The 20,269-nt window shown below is 38.0% G+C and overlaps 1 protein-coding gene across 9 annotated transcripts in view; it reads left to right on the forward strand.

Moving 5' to 3' along the window:
* The window catches only part of LOC105218336 (uncharacterized), a 54,677-nt gene that overhangs the window by 7,111 nt on the left and 27,297 nt on the right, over positions 1-20,269 (forward strand). For 6 of the 9 annotated variants that reach the window (XR_008472155.1, XR_008472148.1, XR_008472150.1 and 3 more), the window contains exon 3: positions 1-20,269. This exon is cut by the window's right edge. Coding sequence is in view for 1 of the 9 variants with exons in the window: in XM_054235445.1 (XP_054091420.1) it covers positions 1-1,772 (1,772 nt within the window). In the remaining 8 variants the exon portion in view is untranslated. The other 3 variants (XR_008472154.1, XM_054235445.1, XR_008472152.1) reach the window with 2 other exon arrangements.

Consider the following 20,269-nt stretch of genomic DNA (forward strand, 5'->3'; position numbering starts at 1 on the left):
GTTGTAAAATTAAAGCTCTACGCGCAAAGACAAATACTTATATAAAAACCCCTGTGCGTGGCGAAGAGCCGGTCTTTGTAGTTACTGGGCGTAAAGAAGATGTGGCTAAAGCCAAACGCGAAATATTATCTGCCGCAGAGCATTTTAGCCTTATACGGGCTACACGCAAGCCATTACTTAACAGTAGTCTCGATGAAACAGTAAATAATAGCATGGATGGAAATAATTGTGGCACGAATGGCTTTCGGAAGGCACCGCCTGGGCCACCGTCTATACCAGGCCAGGTGACTATACAGGTGCGAGTGCCCTATCGCGTTGTGGGCTTAGTTGTAGGACCTAAAGGCACAACTATTAAACATATACAGCATCAGACACAGACATATATTGTGACACCATCACGCGACAAAGAGCCAATATTTGAGGTTACTGGTTTGCCGGACAACGTGCAATCGGCACGTAAACAAATTGAGGCACACATTGCGCTCCGCACGGGCACTTTACCAACGTCTGGTGGAAACAGCAATAGCGCAGTTATGCTATCAGGCACCACTAATGATGTGCTGGCCGTGCACAATTTGAATATATTAAGTCAAATACTTAATCATCCATCAGTAGATGCCGATTTGCTGGCAACACTTTACAAAACCGAACGCCTGCGAGGCGCTTTAGACTATGATGAAGAAGTGGGTGCTGTTGAGACAGACGTGCAATGCTTTGACTTACCCACAAAGACGAGTAAAATCAATTTCAATATCAACTGTTTGGAAAATAATGCCATCGAGAAGCCAGCTTATATGAAAATATTGCAGTCTGAAAATACGCAGCTACAAAATTGGGCACAACAAATGCCTGATTACGTAAATGATTTTACAAATAGTGGTGGCGACTTGAATAAATCCAACAACTTTTCCGATTTAGAACAAACTAATCAACAAACAACGCTGCAGCAGCAACCACAAAACCTGTTAGCAACACCAACACAGTTTACAGCTGGTTTAAACCAGCCACAACAAAAGCAACAGCCATTGCTTTTCGGCAATCTTGGTTGTTATATACAAACAATAAATATTTCGAACAATTCCACAGCGTTGGATTACAAAGCACAAAGCGCCGCTAGTGCAAGCAGCACAAGTGCAGCTGGCATGACACATATAAAGTATAGTAACTCCAATACAAATAACAACAATATGCTTAGTAGTATGGCGCGCTCTTGTTCGTCGGCTTCATCGACTGCGTCATCGAAAAGTGCCAACAACAGCGGCTGTGGCAGCAGTAGCCGCCCCGAACTGGTGAATATTTGGAAAAGTTTAGGCGATTCTCTGGATATAGATGAGGGTATAGGTGATTCACCGAGTATTTGGACTTTACCAACACCATTGGCGACGTTGACGGGTTCTCATTGCTCGCCGTCAACTTCAATAAGTCCGACTGATTCATTGCTGGGCGATATTTCAGCGCACACCCACCTAAACAACAACGTTAACATGACTGGCGTCTTAAACGAAACGAATAATGTGCAAGATAATCTAAAAAATGTCATACAACAACCACATTTTAAAAGTGACGACGCAATACATAGTATAATTAGTAATTCGGCACAGCAGCGACGCGATTGTTTGATCTGTAAGAGTAAGGAAATTACGGCAGTGCTGGTGCCATGTGGTCACAATATGTTCTGTATGGAATGCGCCAATCGAATTTGCGAATTAGGTGATGCCGTTTGTCCCGTTTGCAGTTTAAGCGTTTACCATGCTATGCGCATACTAGCATAAGCAATAAGTAAGTATAACTACATTTATGCACACACACATAATACATAATAGTATGATACATGACTTATTCAAATTTATGATAAATTATTAAAGCTGATTCCCTCTACGAATCTCAATGAATATGGTATTGTGAAGTGAGACAGTTATGCATTTACATAGCTATATTTTTACCATGCACAGCTGCATATATACATATAGAAAAAAAATAACAAAAACAAAAAATTAACTGCAATCAAATGTCCCAATTAAACATAAATCCTAAACAGCAAATTAGCATACATTTTAATAATAACATAGAATTTATAAGCATTTAAAATTCTTCATAATGGAACATACATCGTATGGTATATTTAGGTTTGAAAGTATATATTTGAATGCAAGATTTAAGACTTACATAAATATTAGTTAATATTAGTATTTATTGTATGGCAAAGTAATATATATATATCCCTTATAAAATTAATATACTCGTATTCATAAAAAACAAGCATTTAAGAAAATAACGTATAATCAATATCAAGTTGTAACTTTTATATGAGAAATTCAGGCGTAAGGATGCAAATAGTTTTGACAAACTTTATTCAAAATAGTATAGATACGTATTACTTAAGGAAATAATTAAGGCATAAACACTTATCGTACATTTTTAAGTATATGGTATATAAAATGCAATAATATATATAGTCGAATTTATTATTTTAGTTACATAAAATACATTCATATAAACCATATAACATGTGTAAATACCGGAGTTAGATATACGGTTTTGCAAAAGTACCAAAACCCAACAAGCCACATCAGTTTGTAAGTTAGTGGAACCGATTTCTCGAAAATTTATGAATCGATTTTGTGCAAATTTTACACATATCTTTGCAATAACGTTATCTAACTAGTGAACAAATAATCGCCCCTATTCCCGTTGTCGTTATCGTTTTAAAACGACTATTTGGTATTCCTGTTGGCGTTAACGACATTTATCGAAAAAAAATTTAGATTCCCCAATTTGAAACGGCTATAGAAACGACATAGAAACAGTCGTTTTTTGTCGTTGCTATAATTGTGAGCGACATAGAAACGACGCGGTTGTTTGAAGGAATATTTAAAGTGAAGATGAAAATTTCAAATCGGAAACAGTTTGAAATTTTAATTTCTGAAATGGAAAAATATCCTGCATATGCCAAGGACTTTAGAAAAGGGATAAATCCTTTAAATTTCGATTTTTTGGGAGGGATATTTTTTTCTAAAAAAAAAAAATAAATCCATTCCACAGCCATCTCGCGTCGGAAATTGTTGGCATTAATAAAATTGCATTTTTATATCTAAGAATATATTTAAGATATGAAAGATCTTAAAATTCAAAACGAAGAAAAAAATAGTACTCCAACAAGAGGGAGGAGTTAATAAACAGATACATATGTCTCCTTTGGCTGGACCATTAGTTAGAGTAGTTGGATTAGCCAGAAGCAAGGAGCATGAGACGCTGGAAGTATAACATATTTTAGAAGAAAGTTTGAAGGACGCAGATGTCATCACTACTTCTTTTAAAAAATCAAATAAAGATGGAAGACTAACATTGTTGTACGTAAGTACAATAATTACAGTGATAACGTTGTTTAGAGTCAACATAGAATAGCATAAAATCCATTAAGGACTGCTTTAAAAATGTGTCTCGTTACATAAGGAGAAATTTTTATATGGGAAAAGAGCTCCTTAAAGTATACTATATTAAATATGTAGACAAATTTCGATAACTTTTCTTAGGCGTTACGATATACTTCAAGAATACCAATTTAGGAACGAAACGACGATAAGAACGACAACGACTATTAAAACGACAACGACAACGGGAATAGGGCCGAATGTTTTGTTTTATATTTTTAATTCATGGCAAGCGCTTTTTTTTTTTAGACCTAAAGGGGGACCTGCTACCAATTTTTAAATAAAAATATCACCAAATACTATTGAAATACTTTATGCTGGATTCTTAAATAGAAATATTTAATTGTAAAAAAATTAAAAAAAATGCGCTTGTTTTCAGACGCTGAAACCCAGCTAACCCCTTAACCCTTCTGCTATGTTAGGAAAAAATTATACATATAGTGTTTATACTTATAAAAACTCCACTAAAAACACTATTTTATTGAAAGAGTTCATATTTTTTTATTTGAATCAAGTTAAGTGTATGTTAATTTTAGAAATTAGTTGAGATATGTATGTTTTAACCGCAATTTTCATAAACTAAGCTGCTGTTTCCTTGCAAACAAATTTTTGGCACGTACTACAAACAGCTAAATATTTGTTCGAATTTTTTGTATGATGACAGAAGAAATATCGCTGTCGTTTATTGGGGGATTCATTTCTGGCAGAGCATAGAGCTGTGCAAAATATACTCGATTTCCGATAACTAGCTTTCTTTGTCGGCGTTTTTGATCGAGTGATGTAATAATAAACGGCAAAATGTTTCAAAATACTAGGTGGGTCAAATTGACCCAACAACGTAATAAGTGTAATGAAATTACATTTGGCATCCTCCAGCAACATAAACAACAGATATTATTTTAATTTTCATATTTATCTATTCCTTTTACTGCAGTTAACAAATAGAAGAATGATCAATACAATACGACTAGACTAACACGCGAATTTCAACGAGTTTTACTGAAAATTGTGTCAAATTGACCCAAACATAGCAGAAGGGTTAAGGGAGGCATCCCATGTGACAGCCTGTCTTTTAGGTATTTTTTTTTTAACTTATTTTTGTACGTCTACAGCGTTCTGAATACGCCCCTCTCGAAAAAAGTGCTCACACTTCCGCCACCATTCCGGTTGATCGGATTATCGGAAGCAAAAAAACTTAGCTTCGTTTTGAGCTGGAAGCTTAAATGCATGGAATGGACTATCGCGAAATGAATATACCGAAAATTGGACTTTGGTAGACATTCGACAAAAATTACGAATTTTCGTTTTTATACTCTCGCAACAAAGTTGCGTCAGGGTCAGGGTGAAGAGTGGAGTTGAAATCCGAATGTCTGTCCGTCCGTCCGTCTGTGAAAGCTGTAACTTGAGTAAAAATTAAGATATCTTGATGAAACTTGGCACACTTATTTCTTGGCACCATAGGAAGGTTGTGAAAATGAGCAAAATCGGACCACTGCCACACACACAAAATGGCGAAAACCGAAAACACATAAAGTGCCATAACTAAGCCATAAATAAAGCTATGGAAGATTATGAAGGGGCATATTTGGATGTAATTTTTTTGGGGAGGTGGGGCTGGCCCCGCCCCTAAATAGGTTTTTTGTACATATCTCGGAAACCAATAGAGCTATATAAACCATACTTTCTGCAGTCGTTTTTTTAGCCACTTCTTAATACAGTCCAAAAATGATAGGATAATAACCACGCCCATCTCCCATACAAAGGTTAGGTTGAAAATTACTTAAAGTGGGTTAACTCACTAACGAAAAACGTCAGAAACACTAAACTTCACATAAGAAATGACAGATGGAAGCTGCACTCAGATTTTTTTACAAAATGGAAAATGGCGTCGCGTCGCCCACTTATGGGTCAAAAACCATATCTCAGGAACTACTCGACCAATTTCAATTAAACTTGGTTTGTAAGAGTTTGCTTACATCCCAATGATATATTGCGAAAATAGGCAAATCGCTTCACAACCACGCCTACTTCATATATACCAGAACTTTGAAGACGATCTGAATCGTTTACATTACAATATATAAAATAAGCACTAGTGAAGATATCGGTGCAGAACTTTGCACAAATACTATGTTTATAGTGTGGCAGCCCCATTCTAAAAATCGCCGAAATCGTACCATAGGTTTCTAAGGCCCCATATATCGAACACGAGGACCTCGGTGCTTCTAACCTAATATTATGGTTTCCAACTTTCAATGGACTTTATACAATATATATGACGAATATGTGGGTCAAATTGTGTATTATATAATATAAATACAGTTAAATGAATAAATTGCGAGAGTATAAAATGTTCGGTTACACCCGTACTTAGCCCTTCCTTGTTTTTTATTTTTTTTTTAATTTTTTTTGTATAATAATCCATGTCATGAGTTTACAAGTGCTGAGTGTACGCTATAAATTTCAAGACAAGCAATTTTTGAGATTTTGAAAAACGCAGTTTTGAGAAATACACGTTCAAAGTTTCCGACGGCCAACTCAGCGCTTCGAACAGCTCTTTTTTAACTGCTTCTAAACGACTTCGAAATTTAAAAAAATCACTTCACTATCGTAATCTAGACATTAACACACATATACCTTATCCATAGCAATGCGTGGCCCGGCCACTAGTATATATATAAAAATTCCATGGTACGTTGTTTGTCAGTATTGGCGCCTAAGCTACTGAACTGATTTTAATTAAATTTTGCACACGCCTGCAGTTTGGTCCAACTTAAAAGATATGATGGTTTATATTTCAAATTTTAGTCGTAATGTCCATCCGTCTGTGCATTCGGTCATTCGGTCAAACGATAATTTGAATTGAAATCTTGATATCTTAATAAAACTGCGTACACGTTACAATTAGCAATATGAGATTGTATTGTAGATAGGCAAAACCGAAAATCGAACTTCTGCAACAACTAAAAAATAGTAGTTAAACAAAAAGGGATATAACAATTCTTCAATATAAGCTATAAAATTCGGAACACATGATCTAGGTCCGGAAGGGCATATGTGGTTCATTATTTGATAAATTGGAGGGTAAAAACCAAAGAGAGCGTATTGGTATATTTATCGCAAATTACTAAAGCTGACGGAAAACTAGGAAAGTATTGAAAGTAGTAGAGAATGGTCGTACCACTACACACTACTCTTTGGTCGCTTCGATCCAAATTGGATGCATATTATTTTGACATCCTTATGTACTTTTGATAATGAGGATAAGGCACGTACAAAACATTTTATGGCGAAATGGTGAAATACTTCAATCGGATACAGCTGCCAATTGATTCCTCAGTAGAAATATTATTATTTGGAGCGGTGGAATAGAACTGCAACCGAATACAAAATGTATTAATCTGCAAATAGTTAACCAGAAGGGAATTTAACATATATGTATGTACCTTATCCATAGCCCGCCCACTAGTTAAATTATAATATTTAAGCGAAAAAACACCAACAAGCTCAAAAATTGTTTGCACAAAAGTATTTGCCAATTTCAACAATCGTATGTTAAACAAATTTTTATACAAAGTTTAACAATTTGTTTGCAACCCCCTCCATTTAATGACTTCTCGACAAAGATTGGGGATTGAATGTACTAGTTTTTTTGTAACATCGGCCCCGATTTCCAGCCATTCTTCCGACAGAGCTCTTTTAAGCTGCTCTTTCGACGTTATGTTGTGATTTCGAACATTTTTATGGGATGTTTGTAATGTGATTTTCGAGCATTGACCACTTTCAGCTATTAAGGTTAAGGCCCGTTTATTTTTCAATTTGATTCGTTGTTGCAACATTGAAACATATTCGCTTTCACATCGTTCAATGACCAGATGTTAAAACATCTATATCGCTTTCACTATCAATCGCACATAGAGGTCATTAATTCAGCACTACTTCAATCTGCGATAACAAAGTAATCATTTCTTCTAATGTCAATTTACTCTTGCCTATCACTGCCTTCCTGCCTTCAAAATTCCTTCGAAGTGAAGAGCATCCGACATCCCAAAATACCATTTAATTTTATCTGCTTTCAATATGGGAGCTACAGTTGAATTTTTCTTGATTGCCATTTTGAAAACTACGTTTCCATTGTCCGAGTATATAAGTTGTTGTTATTGTTGTTGTAGCGGTTACCCAGTCCTGCCTGAAATGACAAGCCTAGCCTAATTGTCATCGAAGTCATCTAACGGAAGACCCAGTGTCTGCAACGGTGGGTGTTGTTTCTCCTGTCGGTATAGTCTTTTAAGTCGTCGACGTATTTCAGGAAAGTACTCTTGATAGCTCTGGGAGGCGGCTTGGATTACAGCAGGTAACTGCAGGGGTGATTTCTACGAAAGCATCCCAACAGAAACTGTTTGGTAAACATTATGCTATGCTCCTTGCCAGGTAGGTTTCCGGCCTCGTTGTGAAGGTGCTCGACCGGAGACATCAAGAGGCAACCTGAGGTTGTTCGGAGGGCGGTATTTTGGCAAGTCTGAAGCTGCCCCATCTGCGTCCCACTGCATCCAGGCGACCATATTGGGGCTACGTAGTTAAGGACCGGTCGGCCGATTGCCTGGTAAGTTGCCAACAACGATTCTTTGCCTTTACAATAGGTGCAGCCGGCTAGCGACTTGAGGATTTTGTTGCGGCTCTGTACCTTGGTTACAATCGTGGTCGTGTTAGGAGTGAAAGAGTACAGGCTATCCAATATGACACCAAAAAATTTGGGATTATTGACCGTCGGAATTCTAAAGTCATCGACTGAAATGTTCAGGTCTAGACTGAACTCCTTCGTCCAATTAGTGAATAGGGTCGCTGTGGATTTGGTAGGGGAGGTGTTAGGCTCTTAGTAGTGAGGATGCGAGAAAGGTGGAGGAGGTAGCCGTCAACTTTCGAACACATGTCATCGATTCCATTGCTCGACGTCAATATCGTATGATCATCAGCGTAAGAGGTAACTGAGACTCCTTCTGGTGGTTGAGGGAGTTTCGAAATATAGAAGTTAAATAATCAGGGAGGATAGGACACCACCCTGAGGTACCCCCTGTTTAATTCTTCTTAGCATGAATGTTTGCCCTCGAAACATTACGCATGTCTGACGACCGCTCAGGTAATTAATGGTCCTCCTCTTCAGCCCTGGAGGTAGCGGAGATTGTTCGATATCTTCTTGTAGCGTTGTGTGGTTGACTGTGTCAAAAGCTTTTGACAAGTCAAGCGCTGCTAGGACCGTCCTCTTGCAGGGAGGTTTTTGATTTAGACCATTAGTTACCTGGGCGTTTATGACCCTAAGTGCTGTGGTGAGTGAAGGTCGAGAGTAACAAGGCCTCAAGTGTCTTCACTATTGGGGAAAGAAGAGTTATCGGAAGATAAGACTCCCCTTGGTTAGCTGGATTCCCTGGTTTCAGTAGTGGGACCACTCTTCCGGTTTTACACGAATCGTGTATGTTAAGAGTGTTCACAGACAGATTGAGAACCTTGGTGATGTTGGTGGTCATCATGCCTTCTCTGTTTGGATAGGGACTTGACAGTAGTTCAGAGCTTACCCACACCAGTGGAAAGATTACAAGACTTCAGGTGCTCTGGCCATTTCGTCCGCTTATATTTGATAGATTGATTTACCGTTCGTCGACACGGAGTATGACATCGCGATCGTTGGCTAAAACTGCTGCTTCCGCTGGGAAGATGGGGCGGATATCCGCAATGCGTCCAGCAGGAATGAAGGAAGCAGTAGCAGCTGCGATTGGCTTGTGGAATTGACGTTCGACAACGTATACGTCCGTAGGAATGGGCAGTGCGTTGAACGTGCTCTCGCTAAATTCTGTGAAGCCGACTTAGATTTTTTGAAGTTAACGAATTACGCCCATAATTCTGGTGTTGTGCAGAATGTCGAATCGTCAATCTGTTCTGCCAGCTCCATCCCCCGACGTTCATTTGACAGGCAAGAATGCCAAAAATCGTGATGCGCGTTAAAATCGCCGAGTATCAATCGGTTTTCACCACGAAGAAGCGCACCGATGTTCGGGTGATATCCTGTTGGGCAACATATAACTGGGGGGATGTATATATTAAATATTTCTAGCTCTACATCGCCTGACCGGATAGCTATGCCCTGACATTCCAGGGTAGTATCCCTGCGGTCAATGTTTCCATCGATTAAACGATACTTCACTTTGTTGTGCAAGATGTATGCCAAACCACCACCATTGTCTCGTTCGCTATCCTTACGTATAACGTTGAAACCGGCACAGCTCAGAAGATCTGAGCTGCCGTTTAGCTTGGTTTCTTGGACCGGAGCTATGAATACGCCTTCCCGACTCATTAGCTCAACTATCTCCTCCATCTTACTCTGGAGTCCGTTGCAGTTAAATTGTAGAAGCTTCGTTCGTCTCGGTTGGCCAGTAACATCCCTTGGTCGGATCCGAAATTCCGAGTCAATCCCGGTGTATCATAGAACCGACTGATTTAGAGATTGTATATAAGTTAATTATTTTCATTATTAATTTAAATAAAATTTGGTACAAATGATTGTTCTAGGAAGGGACATATTTGGATGTAATTTTTTTGGGCGTGGTCCCGCCCCCTACTAAGTTTTTTGTACATATCTCGTAAACTACTAAAGCTATATCAACGAAATTCTCAGGAGTTGGTTTTTTCAGACATTTCCTTATATACTCCAAAAATGGAGGATATCGGATTATAACCACGCCCAGCTCCCATATAAAGGTTATGTTGAAAACGACTAAAAATGCTTTAATTCGGTAAGAGAAAACACCAGAAACCTTCAATTTCATTATAAAGAAGGTACAGAAGGGCTCCACCCAAATTAGTATACAAAATTGTAAGTGGGTGTGGCTCCGCCCACTCACAGGTCAAAAACCATATCTTCGAAACTACGCGACCAATATCAATGATCAATTTGGTTTGTAATATTTTCCTTGCATCCCAATGATATGTTGTGAAAATAGGCCAAATCGGTTCACAACCACGTCTACTTCATATATACCAGAACTTTGAAGTTCATCTGAATCTATACTATACATAAAGTAAGCACTATTGAAGATATCGGCAGCCCCATTCTAAAAATTGCCGAAATCGGACCAAATGTTTTCAAGACCCCATATATCGAACAGTAGGACCACAGTGTTTCTAACCTATTATTAGGGTTTCCAACTTTCAATGGACTTTATACCATATACAGTATGTCACCATTTGATCTTGGGTTCCAGAAAAATATATTTAATTGCAACTTTTTTATTTGTAATGATAATCAAATAATATTTCATACTAACAGACCCGGCCACACGTTTTTGTGGCTAAGGTATACATTAAATTAGTAAATCTTTCAATGCAGAGAAAAAATTCTTACGCATAAAGACGAAAACGTTATAGCCGATAAATTTTAAAAAGATTGATAGACATTATTGTAGATCTGTGTTAAGCGTAAATCATCATAATTTGTAAAACTTTGATTTTGAATAACACGATGAATAAGCTCCTCTTTCGAGGCCGTGAAGTGACAGAAACCCGTTAAAAATGTTATTAATCCATCGAGGTGTCAACTGCGTCGCTACCATTTTCAACTATTTCTACAATCGCAGTATGATATTGTTGGAAAAACACTCGTATGTTATATTTTCATTGGCGATTCTTTATGTGTCGCCACAAATTAGATGATTTTAGGAATGTGATTAGTTCGTCAGAATCATGGCTTCACCAAAAATATTTTCGTTGTCGCGTAAATCTTTTAAAGTCCTGTGCAGTACCTCCAGCGACTTGAATATCTGGAAAATCTTCTTTATAGCTCTTTTTTTGGCGATTTTGCAGACTGGTGTTTCGCAATTCAGGAGGAGTTTCAAGGCCGAATTTCCGTTTGTCTGCCTACTAACAGATGCCAAGTTGCCCCTATTCCCATTATAACTGGGCGTTGAAAATGAGTGAAATTGGTTCAGGAATTACCTCAATCCTCATGTACTATATATGCTGATTTTCGTTATTCTATTGGACTTTATTTCAAATTGTGTGTAATAAAATTACATCAATAAATTGCGAGAGTATGAAATGTTCGGTTGCCTTTCCCTACTTGTTACAAATTGTTTTGGGCTATCGACACAGCCTTATACAATTGAACAATGATAAAAATATTTTAACAAAGCAACAATGACAACTTTCAAAATATTATTTTTTGTTTTTTTTTTTATAATTTTGTTGTCAATTCAAAAATAATCATCTTGTTATCTTCCTCACAATTTTTCGATATATACTTACTTTCTAATCCTTCCCTGGCCTTCCATAAATATTTCAAAACTAAAATTAGCCAGATCGGTTTGGCCCTTCTTGACTTTTTTCGAGACTAACGACACAAATTGTTTGTATGGGTGATTAGAAAATTGTGGATTTAAGACTTTCAGGCAATTTTTCTAATTTTTCTCTCCGTAAGAACCATCCCGGTACCTCTAAAAACATTCTAAAAACAGAGATTTTGCGAAATCGGTTCAGCGGTTCTCGAGTTATGCGCTTAGCAACACATTTTGCGATTCATTTTTATATTATAGAAGATAGAAAACTATTAAAGGTAATGAATTAAAACTGACAAATAGTTTTTTCAAGCATATGTTTCATTTCGAAGAATTTTTGAAAATGGCTCCGCTGAACATTTGATCTATTGGTTGACATTAACGATTTGTTTACTAAATATTTAATATGATCCCCTTTTAGTTTGATTACTGCCTCAATTTGTTTAGGCATAGACTTAACCACCTTTATGAAGAAATCTCCACTAATTTTTTCCCAGGAATTTGGAGCCTTTTGCCATATATCGTTAAGATTCTGACACTCACCTGGTTTATCAGAAATCGCACGACTGACTTCAACCCAAGCATATTCGATTCGAGTGAGGTCTGACTATTGACGGTGTCAGTCGAGTACATCAAAGTCGTTGTTTTGAAGCCAAGCTTTAGCTACATGAGAAGTGTGTTTCGGATCATTATCTTACTGGAAGACACATTCCGACACATTCATGCCACACACTTCTAGACTCCTGTACAAACCTTGTTGAATAATATCAACATATTGGTTGCTATCCATTCGCCCGGCAACCCCTACGCACCCTTCTACCCACTCCATTCTCATACACCCCCACATCACTACATTTTCCCCCCCAAACTTCACTGTTGGTTGAACAATAGGGCTCGTCAAAGGCGCGCGAGGTTTTTGTCAAATACATTGCCGACCATTTTTTCCAAGACGGTTTATTTTTGTTTCGTCGGACCATATGACACGCTCAACTCAATTTACGGTGTCGATTTGTCAATAGTGTTTTTTTTTACTTCGATACGTCCGTGCAATACGTTTTTCCGCAATTTCTTCTGGATAGCTCCACTTTTCACATTTATTCCATCCCTATGGAAGAGATAACATCTGATTTTACCCGCATTTTCATACACACTAAACTTTATCAGCCTAACAGTACGCCTTACTAATGTCACATACAAAATTGGCTTTCGTCCAGGAGTGTTTTTATGCATAAAACACTCATTGATTGTCTTATTTTTGAAACACCAACGAGCCTTGCAATTTCTCTATGCATTGTGTTTAAATCAATAAACCCTTTAATATTTTCCATTATTGTTGAATTTAGTTTTTTTTATCTATAGTAAAGACAAATTTAAGGAAATAACAAAGAAGAAGAATAAAAAATACCCAAATTTTACCAAAAACTTGTATCTACCGATTCCACCACTATTAATTACAGAATAAAAGTTAAAACTTTAATATCAGAGCAATATTAAGGCGGCCAATACTTCTTTAATTAACAAAGTCAACTAATTGATCACATGGCTTTCTCAACATTTTTAAATATTCTTTGAAAAGTAACGGCACATTTCCAGTAATTCCGCACTTACTAACTGTTATTTTATAGGCCTACTTATGAAACTTAACTTTTTTACTCAAAAGTTTATTTTAATAAAGAACGAACAAAATATTTTGTATTTTGAAAAGTATGTGATCGAATAGTTGACATACTGTATATGACGAATATGTGGAAATTGTCTATTATATAATATTAAACAAATAAATTGTGAGCGTATAAAATGTTCGGTCACAACCGAACTTAGCTCTTCCTTACTTGTTATTGAATACAATTATATTTTCTTAACTATAAACCTAGGTGTTTGGCACTGCGTTGTTTAAATTTCCTGACTTGGCGCTTCCCATGAATTGCAGTGCACGTGTTACAATTTCCGCGATTTGGTGGTGTTATATCCCGTTGCTTTATGTCATATGATATGATGATCTGTTAATATGTGATGTGTTAACTTATATGCTGACTTTTACCTTCTAATGTATTTTTGAGGTTCAAAATTGTGCGGACCTGTACTTCCGCTAGGCGTACCAGTAGTAATAGTATGGAAAATAATGCTAGTACTTATTTAATTGCGTACATATTCTTATTTTGCCATTCGATGTCCTTACATTGTTTATGAGCTAATTTTTGTAAGTTACTTTGTCTTGTTCTTTCTATGTCTTTGGGGATAAATGTAACGTTTTTATACTCTCGCAACAAAGTTGCTACGAGAGTATTATAGTTTTGGCCACATAACGGTTGGTTGTAAGTCCTAAAACTAGACGAGTTAGATATAGGGTTATATATATCAAAATGATCAGGGTGACGAGAAAAGTTCAAATCCGGATGTCTGTCTGTGCGTCCGTCCGTGCTAGCTGTAACTTGAGTAAAAATTGAGATATCTTGATGAAACTTGGAAGACGTATTTCTAGGCACCATAAGAAGGTTAAGTTCGAAAATGGGCGTAATCGGACCACTGCCACGCCCTTAATTTGGCGAAAACCGAAAACACTTAAAGTGCCATAACTAAGCTATAAATAAAGCTATGGAAGTAAAATTTGGTATGAAGGATCGCACTATGAAGGGGCATATTTGGATGTAATTTTTTTGGTTAAGTGGGCGAGGCCTCGCCCCCAAATCGGTTATTTGTATATATCTCGCAAACCCATAAAGCTATGTAAACCAAACTTTCTGCAGTCGTTTCTTTTAGCCACTTCTTAACACAGTCCAAAAATTAAAGAAATCGGATAATAACCACGTCCACCTCCCATACAAAGGTTATGTTGAAAACTACTAAAAGTGGGTTAATTCACTAACAAAAACGCCAGAAACACTAAATTTCACATAAGAAATGGCATATGGAAGCTACACTCAGATTTTTATACTAAATGGAAAATGGGCGTGGCATCGCCCACTTATGGGTCAAAAACCATATCTCAAGAACTACTCGATCGATTTCAATGAAACTTGGTTTGTAATAATTTCCTTACATCCCAATGATAAGTTGTAAAAATAGGTCAAATCCCTTCACAACCACGCCTACTTCCTATATACCAGAACTTTGAAGACGATCTCAATCGTTTACTTTACAATATATAAAGTAAGCACTAGTGAATATATCGATGCCGAACTTTGCACAAATATTATGTTTATAGTGTGGCTGTTGTTCCGAGGAATTTTTATTTTGATAAATATTATATATATGTTTCCATTGTACCGAATGATTGTTACTGGTATTAACTTGAAAGTTGTTAGTCTCTATTCTTAGTTCATGTAACCGTTTACACTGTATATGCAAATGTTAAAAAAAAAAAATATCTTCCTGACCTTCATAGTCCATTCGTACTCTGTCAATTGCCTCAATGAAGGTAAGGACTTTTGATATTTTTATGTGTTGTATTTACTTTTTTACAAAATGAATTCAATCTGCTTGACACATCCACTTGTGACTTTTATGCCAATTTTTTTGTTTTTGTAATGGAAGCGGACGATTTATGACTAAGGTTTGAGAATCGGAACTTTTGACTGCACCAATTACGTATTCCAGTCCGTGAAATAAGTATTTTTTTTTTTTGTTTTTTACCGACTGTGGTTTTACCATTTCAAATATGATCGTCTCGGTCTTCAAGAGAAAGGTTAAGCTTTAAGTTTTATATAATTTGGAATGTTGTTTCTGGTACTCAAAGGAACCTATGTCCCTTTTTTGCCGTAATGGAGAGTAAGGGTGGCTGCAGAGTGGACGCTGACCTATGCCGAGCCGAGAGCTCAAAAACACCCCCCAATGAAAAGGAAGCAACATCCTCGGATGAGAGACCCCAATTTTGATGACGACCACTGCAAACGTTTAAAGGACTACGAATTAAGGGCATGTACCTGGAATTTCCGGACCCTTAATTGGGAAGGTGCCTCTGCCCAGCTGGTTGATGTCCTCGTAAGAGTAAAGACTGACATCACCGCAATTCAAGAAATGCGATGGACGGGACAAGGACGGAAGAAGGTGGGTCCTTTTGACATCTACTACAGCGGCCATATAAAGGAGCGCTAATTCGGTGTGGGATTCGTGGTGGGTGAGAGACTCCGTCGTCGAGTCCTGGCATTCATTCCGGTGGATAAACGTCTAGCCACAATCCGCATCAAAGCGAGGTTTTTCAACATATCGCTGATTTGCGCCCAAGCCCCGACGAAAAAGAAGGACGAAGTGATCAAAGATACCTTCTACGAGCGCCTAGAACGTACCTATGAGCGCTGCCCCCGCCACGATGTCAAAATCGTGCTTGGCGATTTCAACGCTAGGGTGGTCAAACAAACAGTCAGCGCACTCGCGTCTTGGCTCCCACGTCACTTTGTAGAGAGAAAGGTTTTACTTAAGATTTATGGTCCCTTAAACATTGGCAACGGCGAATGCCGCAGACGATGGAACGACGAGCTGTATGTGTTATTCGACGACATAGACATAGTCCAGCGAATAAAAAGACAGCGGCGCTGGCTAGGTCATGTTGTTCGAATGGACGAAAATACCCCAGCTCTGAAAGTTTTCTATGCAGTACCCGCTGGTGGAAGCCGAGGTAGAGGGAGACCTCCACTCCGATGGAAGGACCAGGTGGAGAGGGACCTGGCTTCGCTTGGTATAAACCAACTGCCAGAAGGAGGGATATGTGGCGCGCTGGTGTGGACTCGGCTATAACCGCGTAAGCGGTGTCTACGCCAGTCAAGAAGAAGAAGATCTGGACATCTGGGTTTCTATCTAGTTCCTTAATATTGCATGGTCAATGGTTATGTTATTTGTGTTTGAAAAGCCGGCGTTCGGATTAAGAGCGGCCTACAGCAACTGCGATTAGTATAGCAGGTCGTATGGTATTAGTCTTTCTACGCCTTTTCTCCATGAATTAAAACCTGCTGTGTCGATAGAAAATTCTTTAATGTACTTGACAATATTTGGTACTCTGTGCATATCAGAAAAGTCTCCCTGGTAACGTGGGTAAATTTTTTGCGATTAGGTGTAACCGAAATCTGCTGGTCTCTTATTAAGACTTATTAAAAGTACTGGTAGCTGTTGACCTAATCCTTCTCCTTTTAAATTTTTAATATGTTACTGAGTAGCCATGTACAAGATTCTATTTTGTGTTACATTTGAGATTCTGTTTAATAGTGGAGGTCCCCATGGAGTTTCCGTAATATTTAAACTATATTTGATACGGTTTCTGATGAACTTCGCTTTACTGCATATTTCACAATTAGTGATGTATTTCTGTATTTCTTTTTGTAATTTGGAGTGGTAGTGTGTTTTCCTTATTTCGTATGATATTTCATTCATTCCCTCTGATTATTTTCCAGGTAGGAAACACCACTATCAATCTTAAAAGTTCTGAAAAACTTAGAAATTGAAAGTGAGGCCAACAAATCCGGTCAAATATAATATACAACATTTAAAAATGGTCGAGAGTTAAGGATAACATATCCATATTTGTGCTCAAAATCGCATGTAACCACGAATTGGGAAAAACTCTATTAAATTTTGATCTTAATATATTTGTTTTTTGTTTTTAGAAACTTTACCATTTCCCGCAGACAAATATCTATCTGCGTTTTATCTTCAGAGAAAATAATTTGAAATCCATGTAAACAATATATTCGCGTAGTATATCATCCATTGCTCTCCGAAAAACACGCATCGAGACGCATTTTGAATCTAAAAGGCATTCTCAAGAATTCATACTTCCCGTTATTATGGGGAAAAGCTGACTTTTCGATATCATTTGATTGACGTTAAGATTTGATGCAACTCTTATTCTAGATGATTGATCATATTTTGCTTTACCTAAATTAAACAGGATTTTATTAGTATCCGGAATCGAATAATGATCGGAAGTGGTTTGTTGATTTAATTTTTAGTATAGACAATGACAAGAATGATAGAAGACAAGATTATGACATAGTGACGCGCAATAGGAGAATTGTCAAATGGAAAACGGAAATGTAAAACCTAGTGGATCAAATTGAATAATGTGCAGATAAAATATCACAATGAACGTGATTCTTAAAATCGTCATCTTTAAAATGATCCAATATAATAATGCATATTTATAATTAAAATTATATGTTTGCGGACTTCTTTTTCAAGTTAATACATTTTTCACTTAGAATTTTAAATAATAATTAAGCACAAGCCTTGACTTCAGCTCTTTGTTTTGGTTTTATTGTTTTGTACTACCGTGCAATTTGTCAGTTTTTCTTTCGTTTTTCGTTTTGCTCGCGTGTTTGGGGGTCGTGAGTGTGTCACTCAACAGGAAATTAAAACCCAAAAAAGATAACTGTGAAAGAATGGCGGAATCTTGTCTTCTACAATCTTGAGTCAATGACCATTCTAAGTTCTGGTGAGCCATTTTCTTTTGTACCCTTTTTGTGGTAACCCTAAATTGGTGAGATATAAGGACTTGTGTTAGGTCAGATTATATTTTTTTTGCTCCATTTCGGGTGGTCACATTACATTCGTCATGAATAAGAAACTTGTATTAATACCTGAATGAGTTTTGAGCAATTTTTTTCGATATAGAGGATTCATATTACCAATAAAGTCATTGCTTTATGTTTCAGGATATTTTTGTCCTTGAGCCACACATAAAGCTATATTACTATCTGCGATAAGGCGAGTAATTAAATCAACGTTAAAGCTTCACCGTTAGCCATTTTGACTTACGTTTTCAAACTTAAAATTTGGTGCATAACATCTTAAAGTTTCAAAATGCGCGGAAATGGACCTAAAACAAGAAATTCCGTGCCGTACTTCTACCCCGATATGCATATATGTACAACGTCCGGTGTGATTAACGGGGGTATTTGCCGATGACGGCCTTACTCCACGGTGCTCAAAAGCACAGCGGATCAAATCAATGCGATGATCAGCGCCCCGAAAATGAAATGCATTTTTCGATATCAATTGGGGTGTGGAATGGACACACTAACCACCTTGGTGGGTTTCGAGGCCTATCTAAAACCTCTGCCGTACTTTGGGTCCGGCACCCGGTTGCAATGCAACTCCACATTGAGTGACTAAGATCACTCTACCCGCATTCGGGTATTAACCACAACCACCACGATATTCCCCAAGGGGCCAGTCCGCATGAGCAGGTTGGAGCGAAATCCAAGGGCTCCTGCTCCCTATGGTACCAGAATTAAGCCTCAGGTCAGACCTCGTAGCCGAAACTACTACGAGTTGAGCTTCCATAGAACTCTGAACTGGTGACCAGGGTTTGAACAATTTCAATTTAATAATTATCACAGAACTTATATCTACTAACGTACTCAAACACAAAATCGCATATTTCGTTAAAAGCGATGTAAAATGTTTTACATACAAAACGGTAATAACTTCTAAAGAAAAAACGTTTCGAACAACAACGTTTTATGGATTAATCCGTAAATAAAGCCCGTTACTGCTTCAGATACCTCAATGGTATCGATTTTAATAAACATCTATAAACGTGGTTGCCATTAGCCAACTTGGTAGGGTTCAAGGCCTATCTAAAACCTCTTCCGTACTATGGATCCGGTTGCAATAAAACTCCCCATTGAGTGATCGAAACACTCTTCCTGCATTCGGGTATTAAACCACAACAACCACGATACTCCTCGAAGGGACAGTCCTGCCCCCCCTTAGTACCAGAATTAGGTCTCTGGTCAGACCTCATAGCCGAAACTACTACCAATTGAGCTTCCATCCTGTTCCGGACTGGTGACCATCTAAATTAATGAGATTAATTTATAACGGCCCTCCAATACATACGGCATTCATTCGAGAAGCTAACCCTGGTAACCATCTAAATTAATGAGATTAATTTATACCGCCCCTCCAATATATACGCCATTCATTCGAGAAGCTAACCCCGGTTTTCAGTTAATTGTCTTCTCCGCCTAAACAACATACGCTCAAACCTTTGAAACGACTTTAACTGTTCGGCATTCCGACTAGTGGAGATCGCACCATTAACATCTAACCGTCCATCAGTCCAACTAATCCCCATACCCCCAAGGTCCCTAATGTCCGAGTACATCGGGCATTCCGCTATAACATGTAACCAATCCTCAACACGCGCCCCACACCTACACTCTGACTTATCTTAAAGGTGCCTTTTATGCAGAAATGCATTCAGAGGCCCGTACCCCGTAAGCAGGAAACCCAAACTCAGACAGAATCTGAAGTCCGGGTTTCCTTCTACATACCTAACGGTCTTTCCACCTACATCTAACCCTATCATCTAGAAGCCTCTTGCTCCCTAGAGAACCCTCCTCCATCCATCGGAAATCAAATCGTTCCATAGCAATGACACACTCAGACCCCTTCTTAACCTGAATGACACAGCACGCTGTATGACAACCAGGTCAAGAGGGGGCGCACCTAATAGCACCTGCAACGCATCCGTAGAAACGGTGCGACATACAGGCAGACAGGCGATCATCATGCAACGCT

This window comes from Zeugodacus cucurbitae, chromosome X (genome assembly GCF_028554725.1).
Source record: "Zeugodacus cucurbitae isolate PBARC_wt_2022May chromosome X, idZeuCucr1.2, whole genome shotgun sequence".
Lineage (NCBI taxonomy): Eukaryota > Metazoa > Arthropoda > Insecta > Diptera > Tephritidae > Zeugodacus > Zeugodacus cucurbitae.